The sequence below is a fragment of the Myotis myotis genome, unplaced genomic scaffold (assembly GCF_014108235.1).
Source record: "Myotis myotis isolate mMyoMyo1 unplaced genomic scaffold, mMyoMyo1.p scaffold_m19_p_7, whole genome shotgun sequence".
In the NCBI taxonomy this organism is placed as follows: Eukaryota; Metazoa; Chordata; class Mammalia; order Chiroptera; family Vespertilionidae; genus Myotis; species Myotis myotis.
In genome coordinates, this window is record NW_023416379.1 from 64,816,548 (window position 1) to 64,826,626 (window position 10,079).

At 44.4% G+C, this 10,079-nt stretch overlaps 1 protein-coding gene across 2 annotated transcripts in view; it reads right to left on the reverse strand.

Annotated features, from left to right (window-relative positions):
- The window catches only part of KCNQ5 (potassium voltage-gated channel subfamily Q member 5), a 518,442-nt gene extending 508,687 nt beyond the window's left edge, over positions 1–9,755 (reverse strand). Inside the window, exon 1 of one of the 2 annotated variants that reach the window (XM_036316808.1) lies at positions 8,778–9,755. In XM_036316808.1, the coding sequence (XP_036172701.1) occupies positions 8,778–9,178 (401 nt within the window). In that variant the 5' untranslated portion in view covers positions 9,179–9,755. The remainder of the gene's footprint in view (positions 1–8,777) is intronic. The other variant, XM_036316807.1, reaches the window with a different exon arrangement.
- Positions 9,756–10,079: the final 324 nt, after the last annotated feature.

Consider the following 10,079-nt stretch of genomic DNA (forward strand, 5'->3'; position numbering starts at 1 on the left):
CAGTGGGCAGAATTTTGCCCACAGGGTCGCAGCAGCATTGGCTGCAATTTGGTGGGCTGTCACTCCAGGGTGGTAGCGGGGCCTGTCTAAACTTTTAAGTTTAGAAATAGATGACTTTGGTAACATTTAGGAAACTCATTCTGACAAACTGATATGAAAGGATCAAAGGATCATCTGAAATCTGAGACACATCAAAAAATTTCAATAATTATTAAAACATGCAGTTGTGTGGCAATCTATCTCCCAGGTTGCAACCAAATACCATTTCAAATAGAATACTTATAAATAGTTGAAGAAAAAGGAAATTAAAATGTAAACATCTATAAAGCATTAAACATAACTATGAACTATGGCTATTCAACAATTGGACTTTAAGTAGTTTCACACCACTGAGCTGGGATAAAACATGCTCTCTTGGCATATTCATCTGCCAAAATAGCCATTTGTAATTAAAAATTAAAACTGGCACCATTTCTTCAGAAGCAATAATCAAAAGGTGCAGGCTATCTTCCTTGTTTATAGTGTTTCTTGTATCAAGACTTCATTCCATTTTGAAATAGTCTTTTCTTATGTTTTATTTCTTTTAGGTAATCATATTCCCAATACTAATATTTTAACACTTTTCAACATTTATATGTTCCTCCAATACTATAGCATTGTTTAAATTTCTGGAAACAGGTTTGAAGGGTACATGGAACATTTTGCTAACAGGCTATAAAGCAGTATAATTTATATAAAGGCCTCTCTACGTTAAAAGAAATCAGTGATTTTTAAGGTATGTAAAAGCAAAAATGAAATGTGAACAATTTCTGTAGACTTAATTCAGAATAGAATGTATATGTAAATAGTAAATTTATTCATTGAGTCTAATTGAGTCTGGACACAGAGAGTGGTCAACAGAGCAAAATTGTATCTTCTACCAGGAAACCAGTAGTACATTTTGGAGATTTGGAGTATCAGTAAGTGAAACAATCTGTATGCATGGGGGGATCTTCTATGTGGCAGACATCATTCTGGGTGCTGATGATATTGCAGAGAACAAGATGGAGAGAGCCCTTGACTTTGAGGAACTGGGTAGAGGTAGGCAATAATAAACAGTTTCCTCCTCCAAGCAGATGAGTGATGTGTTTTGTTGAACTCTCCTTTAGAAAGATCAATTGGGCTACTATGTGGCATAGACCTCTCCAGGAGTTAGAAGTAAAGTTAAAATGACCAATTAGGAGGTGGCTCTGAAGCTCGGAGATTCAGGAAGAGAAATGATAAAAAATTAAAAATTTTAAAAAAGGGCAAAGGCCAACAGACATGTGAAAAGATGCAAATTAAAATGACAATGAGATGTCATCTCACACCTACCCGAATGGCTACCATTAATAAATCAACAAACAAGGGCTAGCAAGGATGCAGAGAAAAGGGAACCCTAGTACATTGCTGGTGGAAATGCAGACTGGTACAGCCACTGTTGAAAACAGTATGTAGTTTTCTCAAAAAATTAAAAATGGAACTCCCATTTGACCCATTGATCCTACTTCTAGGAATATATCCCAAGAATCCTGAAACACCAATCAGAAAGAATATGTGCACCCCTATGTTCATAACAGTTTATTTACAGTAGTTAAGATCTGGAAATAGTCCAGGTGCCCATCAGTAGATAAGTGGATAAAAAAAACTGGTACATTTACACAATGGAATACTATGCAGCTATAAAAAGAAGGATCTCTTACCTTTTGAGACAGCATGGATGGACTGGAGATTATTATGCTAAGTGAAATGGGCCAGTCAGAGAAAGATAATTATCACATGATCTCACTTATATATGTGGAATCTAATGAACAAAATAAACTGATGAACAAAATTGGTCCAGAGAAGTGGAGGCATGGAACAGACTGACAGATCTCAGATTGGAGGGAGGAGGGATGGGAAGAGAGTAACCAAAGAACTAATATGCATATATGCATAGCCCATAGACATAGACAACAGAGTGGTGAAGGCCTGGGGTGGGGCGGGGGCTGGGTGGAGGTGGAGAAAGGGAGGGAAAATAGGGGACATCTATAATACTGTCAACAAGTAAAAAAATATAAAAATAAAATCAGCAATAACCTTACCACCCAAATAAAATCATCAATACCCTGTTAGTATATGTCCCAGGCTTAAAAAAAAAATCAGATATCTCTATATTACAAATACTCCCCCTAATGATAGTATTTAGGTAATCCACAATATCCTCTATCATCTTGGCTGGATCATAGACACTATTGTACCCATTTCACAGATAAAGATTTGGAGACTCAAAAGGGTGAAACGACTTATTCCAAATCACAAAGCTAATTAGTGGGAAAGTTGGGTGCAAAGAAATTGCTCTTCTACTGCTAGCCCCATACATTTTTCCTCTTAATTCTATCAGTATATTCCAAGAAAAATAAAAAACTCTTGGTAGTTCCTTCAGTTTTTGTTCATTCAGAAATTCCCCTATGGAAAACTTCCAGGGAAAATTATTTACTTACTCATTAAGCAAGCATTTATTGAAACTATACAATATACAGTGCATCATGCTAGGTGCTTAGGATTCAGACACAAGTATATTTTCTGTGTGGGGAGCTCACCTTCCAGTGGGAGAGACAGACCAAGTAGCACACAATGCCAACACAGTGGAGCAAGCACCATCATAATGACATTCATAGAGTGCCATGGAACCTGAGACAAGGGGTACCTAAATCATTCTGGCAGGCAGGGAGAGATGCCCAATAGGAAGTGCTCTTCAATTGTGTTTTGAAGAAATAGTAGGAGCTGGACAGCCAGAGTGCAAGAAATGGGAAGAGTCTAAGACAGTGGTCGGCAAACTGCGGCCCCTTGAGTGTGGCTCTTCCACAAAATACCACGTGTGGGCACGCACGTACAGTGCAATTGAAACTTCGTGGCCACACTCAAGGGGCCAAAGAGCCGCATGTGGCTTGCGAGCCGCAGGTTGCCGACCACTGGTCTAAGAGAACAGCATGAGTAAAGACATGGCAGGGAAGCACAGGACAGTAAGTCTGAGGCTCAGGGTATAAATTACAGATGAGGCGAGAAAGATGGGCAGAGGCCATGTCATGAAAGGTCTTGTGAGCTATTCCAAGAAATTTGGAGTTAACTTACACTATTGTTTCACTTTCCTAAGTCTTAAGATCCTCAGTCCACTTAGATCACATTTGTGACCCTCAGTATTCCCCCTGAAGTTTCTGTAGCAAAGGCCATCAGTTACCTCCTTCATGACCAATGACTCGCCTTTCTAGTCCTTTCTACAGCACTGGAAAGTGAAGACTACAATCTCCCTCCTCTGCTTTTGTGAAAATAAAGTCTCCTGACTTTTTCTTTGGCCTTTTGGTTGCTCTGTCACATTTTTCTGTGAACTCTTAGTCTTCCATTCACTGCTTCATGTTGATATTCCCCAGACTCTGTCCTCCACCATGTCCAGATCTTACTCTGCATCTCTGAACTATCTCACTCATTCTACCCATTGCCTTAACTACCACAGAATTGCTAGAGGCTTCCAAACATGAATGTCTAATGTAGACATCTATATTAAGATCTTTATTTGTAAATGCATGCATTCATTCAAAAATATTTTATTGAGTGCTCTCTACTTATCAAAAATACAGTGGGGCCTTGACTTACGAGTGTCCCGACTAACGAGTTTTTCGAGATACGTGCCATCTCTCGGCTGATTTTTTGCTTTGAGTTGCGAGCTAAAATTCAGGTTACATGCCAGCTTCAGATACCCCACCGCTAGCTGGCACAGCAAACGTCACAGTGAACGCCACAACATCAGCCCAGCATCACGTGTCTCACTCATTCACTTTATGATTTGACATACGAGTAATTTGAGTTACAAGCTCCGTCACGGAATGAATTAAACTCGTAAGTCAAGGCCCCACTGTAGTTCTAGATGTAAGAGACCAAATGTACCTGGTTCACAGTTTTGCTTTTACCACTTAAAATCTCCACCTAAATGTCTTACAAACATCTGAAACCCATCAAGTCCAAATCTAAACTCATTATATTGTCTTAAAAATGTGCCCCTCGCCCTGTGTCCCAAATAGTACTGGTTTGGGGTACCTTCATTCTCCATATCACCCAAATCAGAATCATCTTTCTCACATTACACATCAGATTGGTGAAAACAATCTGCCAATTTTACCAACTTAACATTTCTCTAATTAAACTCTTTCTTCTTGCCTTCACAGTTGCTGCCCAAGTTCCTTAGGTAATCATCTCTCAGCTTTTTTGAACAGTTCATGACACATAGATAGTCAACAGACATTTGTAGAATGAATTTATAGATTAAATAATACAAGAATGAATGGAAAACTTGGACAACCGCTATCATCTTTTTCCAAGCCATACTGACTTCATTTTTTGTTGTTAATCCTCACCCACAAATATTTTTTTCCATTGATTTTTAGAGAGTGGGTGGAAGGAGGGGTGGGGGGGAAAGAGGGAGAGAGAGAGAGAGAGAGAGAGGTGAGAAAATTGGTTGCCTCCTGCATTTGCCCCATCTGGGCCAGGGATTGAACCTGCAACCCAGTATGTGCCCTTGACCGGGAATCGAACCCGAGATAGGCCAATACTCTAATTAGCAGGGCCAGTCAGGGCCATACTGACTTCATTTTACACCCTTTGATCCATTTACTGAACCAATGAAAGACAGATCTTTCCAAAATTTGTATCTGATTACAACATTCCTTTGATTACCACCATTCAATGACCATTACTGCCAGGATAAAGACCAGATTCCATGGCCAGCATCTGAGGCCATCCAAGTTCAAGTTCTCTACTCTCTTTTCTTGTCACTGCCCTTATCCTGAAAATACTTAACAGTATCTAGAATTACTAAATTGATTCACAATTCCATTTTTATGCCCAAGCTTGTTTTCTCTACCAGGATTGCTCATTTTCCCTTGCTTTTACCACTTGAAAATTAACTACTCATTTGTCAAAACAGTTCACTCCTCACTTCCTCTTTGAAGCCTGTACTTACCTTTCTGCCTTCATTTCTACTTCCCTCTCTTTTCCCTTGAGACTTTGTACTTACTTCTATAATAACTCAGATAATGTTGTTTCATACTTGTTTACAAATTTCGAGTCATTCCATTGTATAGTCATTTCGCTCCTTGAGATTGGAGGCCTTTGCCTTATTAATTGGGAATTAGCAAATAGTAGGCACTAACATGTTTACAGATGGATAAACGAATGAATGAATGAGTACATGGTGAAGTGTCATGAAAATATTTTAATCAAGGGAATGATATGATGAGGTTTTCATTTTAGGGAGAACATTGTGGTGTTAAAATAGAGCTGAAAGGCTGAGAACAGAAGCTAGATGATTAAGTAGGAGAATATCACATATAATCCAATGGAGAAACATTGAGAAACAACAAGAGCTAGTGGCAGTCATGAAGGAGAAAAGGGAACAGATTTGAAAAAATATTTGAAAAGTGAACACATAGAATTTAATGATCATTTGAATGGCCATTAGGAGCAAGTATGAGAAAAATGAAGGCATCAAGGATGACTTCCAGGTTCCTAGCTTGGGTGACTAGACTATTTTTCTAGTTTAAAATATCTATAAATTCCGATCCATTACATTACACCAGACAAAGATACACTGTACAAAGCGATGAATTACATGTATCTGCCACAGTTTCCCATGCTACTTCTGAAAACCACATTTGATGCACAAGTGCAAATCATGTGTTCCTCTACTACCACCATTATTTTTAAACTTTTCCTAAAAAGAGGGGGGATTAAAAATAGACAGACAACATTCAAAGAATTATGTCCCCTCATAGTTGAACAGCTTGTCTATTAAGCAAAGAACAGGTGAAGACAGAAAACACCAGGAAACATAGTTGTCTGGTAAATCTTAAAGAACAGTAAGGGAATGGACTTTCTAATCTCCACCAATTTATAAAGATTGGAAGCAAGTATCTGAAGTAAATCATCTCTTGTTCTTGCCAGCGATCTCATCAGGAGGCTAGGATATATATATACACATTACACCACATATTATACCATTAAAGATACCTTTATAATAATAATTTTTGCATAATTAATCATATTTTTTTTTATCTGAAATAGAACTTTAAACACACTTTTCTTGTTTCTTGGCAGTGAAAACTTGGGTCTACCAAGTGAATCCATCCCCGAAGTACCTCATTAATCACAGTGCCCTTGTTCTTGGCAAGAGCCTTAATGTGCTACAAAAACTGTTATTAAAGTAAGATTTGGGGATTCCCAGGCTGGCAGGGAATTAGTTAGTTACACCCCTCTAGAAATAATTTTCTTATAATTTCCTTTATTATTAATAGTCTTGTTAGACTCACAGCTCAAACTAACTTTCCTTTATTCATTTAACATCCAGCTATTCTAAAGCTCATTTAAAATCATAAGCAGCAATTGCCAAAGATGGCCTGTACCCCAGGGTTGGCTGTAGTTGCACAATCTCCTAGGAAATGACACTATTCATTGTGTTAATGTGGACCTAGCACCTCTATCTAAATGCTCAAGCATTATAATTTCAGACTCCAGAAATGTAAAATACAAAGCTTCACATTAGCATATTGTACTGAAAACTACATCATTTATTTCATATCTACTACTGAAGACATGGATAGACTGATTAAGCCTAGGGAACTGAGAATTATCCAAACTTGAACCTCTTGAAAAAATCATTTGTCAAAATTTAGAAATTCTGTAAGGCCATAGAAACCTGTTAAACATGAACATACTGGGGGTGGGTGGGGGGTGGGATGTTGTACCCATTTCAGGTTCAAGGGCAACACATAGGACATATAAAGTGTCAGCACCAACAAAGTTTGTCTCTAACCCTCTGGGAATATACAATGTATAATTTACCCCAAATTAAAGGCCACGAAAGGCATCATAATGTAAATTTCAAAGCTATAAATATTTTAAGCATACTCTTTTTTAAAAAAGTCATTATCCATACAGTATATATTTTGCTGCCAAATTGAGTGCAGATCATTATTGCTGAATGTTTTAGTAGATCCTGACAGGTCAAAATTATTTATCAGGCTCATTAGGTAATAGGATTAATTATATATCACCTTGGAGGGGGTGAACATAAAAAACACCAGTAATGTTTCTGTCTATCATTTATTAAAGTAACCACATCTAAATCGATGTGAATCTTACACAAGTGAATAATAAATGTTATGGCTTTTGATGTAATAATAATACAACACAACGATCTCCTTGTATACATTGTAAGATGGAAAGTTGGCTGGAATATTCTACCTAATGTTACATGTTCACATCAATCCGGGACTGTAAAATTTTCCAGACACCAGAGCCCCACAGATTGTAGACTCCACCAATTTCCTGACTCTTACGTGGTCAAATTCCAGGTTCACCTATTTACAAAACCAGCCCCTTCTTGCATGAGACTTCAAAAGAAATTTCAATCCGGGCCAATCCTCCATCCCAGGTGGAAGCTATGTTTGGATGGCAGGCCTCATTTCTAAAAGAAACCTCGTTCACGTTTTCAAAAAACGGATTTACTAGGAAACAAGGAAGTATCAGTGGCTGCAACTTTCTCTACTGGTCTCCTAAGGCTGACGTCTTTATATTTTATTTTAACATAAAAAGACAAGAAAAAAAGGAACTAAAAAGAGAGGAGAATAAGAAAAAGAAGAAAAAAGAATGAAAAGAGAGTAATGGCATAAAACTACCTTAAAATGTCCAGCTAAACCTAACTCTAACAGGAGACTGAATGAATGGACGTTGTGGGAAAAACAGTAGTAAACTTTAAAGCCACTGAAAGGTTTTAAATGCCTAAGGGAAAAATAAACATTTGCTTCCAATCATTTTCTCATTAAGCATTCTCTGCTAGATGGCGAAGGCTTACTTAGCACACACACACTTGGACTCAGCGCCACAAATGCCCACTTAACCCACTGGCTGATCCCTGTCCTGGGCGGCCCACTTGCGCGCCGGCTACTGCACTTCGGCCGGGGCTCCCGCGTCCCAGACTCCCCCGTGGCCTCCACCACTTTCTTGGGAGCATCACCGGGTCCGGCCCTGCTCGCCTCGTCTAGACCTGAGCCACCTCGGTGGCAGGAAGGGCTACAGGCACTGACAAATTTTCCGTTGGTGGTGGCTGAGGTGGTGGCGAGGCGTGTTTCCGGGCGCACTGAGAACCGAGCTGCTCTCCCCACAGAGCCGCAGCTTCCCCAGCCCCGCCCCCAGGACTCTCTCCACCCGACGTACCCCGCCGCCACCTCCTAACCTCGCCAGTCAACTCTCAACCAGCCTCCCTCGGGCACACGTTCTCCCTGGGCATTTCCCAGCTCCCAGGCGCCCCGCTCCGTGGGAGTTTATCCGGTGGAGTTTACGTCTCCCGGGACCTAATCGCTCCCAATTAACCGCGCGGCTCAGGTCCCACGTCCGCCTGGCTCCCGCCTTTGGTGCCTCAAGCTGCCCAACAGCTTATTGGGTGTGCGCGGAGACAGGGTTCGGTTCGGCGAGGCGGGAGAGGTGGGGCTGCGGGAGGTGGAAGGCTCTACGAGGAAGACCACAAACACGTGCAAAGAAATAAAAGCCACCACGTGTGCGCGCGAGCGTGAGTGTGTGTGAGTGTGTGTGTGTGTGTGTGTGTGTGTGTGTCTGCACGCGCGCGCACCGGGCCAGGGCGTGGGCGCGGAGCGCGTCCCAGGGGACCAGGCACACCAGCCCCCCGAGGCGGGCGTGGCAGGGGGCGCGCGTGGGGCGCGGGTACTCACACGAACGCGTGGTAGATGAACGCCCAGCCGCGGGGTCTCTCCAGCACGTTGTACAGGTAGTTCTGCACCCTCCGGTACTTGACGTTGCGCCGGCAGCTCTGGCTACTGGAGTACGAGAGCGGCTTCCCCAGCAGGCTCATCCGGGCCCCCTGCTTGCCCCGGCGGCTCTCTCTCAGGCCGCCGCCGCTGCCGCCGCCGCCGAGCGCGGCCGCGCGGGTGCCCAGCAGCAGCAGGCCGTCGCCCCTGGCGGCCGCCGAGTTCAGCAGCACCCTGCCCCGGCCCGACTCCACATCCTTCATGCCGCTGCCCAGGCGCCCCCCGCCCGCCGCCGCTGCCGCGCTGCTCTTCACCCAGAGCCCGGCGGCGCCGCCCTCCTCTCCTCCCGCGTGGTGGCGGGGCATGGCATCACCACGGGCACCGCGAGGGGGGCGCCAGCGCCTGCGGCGGGGGCAGCGGCCTCATGCGCGCGGGCGGGTTTCAAGGAGGAAGCCGCGGCGGACCTGGGCCCTCGGGCCCTCGACCTGGGGGTGGGGGGTGGGGGGCGGAAGGGAAGCCAGAAGCTTAGCAAACCGCCGGGGCTTCGGGACTGGGGTGCAAGGGGTGTGCGGAGGAGGAGTTGCAATTTCTAGCAGCCTTGAGCTTCGAATTCGCAATCCGGACCTGTTTGGGGCATCACTTGGAGGATTTCTCTCGCTCCCTGTGATTCCCGCGGCTACCACTCCCTCCTTCCGAAGTGTCCCCGAGGCTGGAACGGGTGGTGCGGGGCGCTCCGAGGCGCGCTCCCACGCGCGCACACCCAGCCCCAGGCTCCCCCTTTCTTCTCTCCCTCCACTTTCCACGCCCAGGCTGCGTCTGCCCCCTCCCCCGGAGGGGACGGGGCTGCAAAGCTGCCCTCGGAGGCGCAAGTTTGGTTTGGTCCCCTCTGGGGGTTGGAGCTGTCCGGGAGGTTAAGTCTGCCTCGTGCCCAGAGGAGAAACTGCAGCTGCAGGTCGCTGCTCTCTCCCGGCGCTACGCTGCTGCGCCAGGTCCTGCCATCCTTTTGCAAGGGGTGTGTGAGCGGGCCCGGCCCTGCCCTGCCCTTCAGGTACCAACCAGTCCCGAGCCGGCGCGCCCGGCTACGCTCCGGGCAGTGGCCGTCGGGTCCCGCACTGCTCTCCAGTCCTTGGCAGTTCAGTGCGGAACCCCACAAGGCATTACTGCCGAGAAGGAGAGCTGGGGACCGGCATCTCCCCGCGGCTCATTCCATCCCAGGATCCAGACAGCAAGCTCGCGAGTAAAACTCTCCATCCTTCCCAGCCCTGG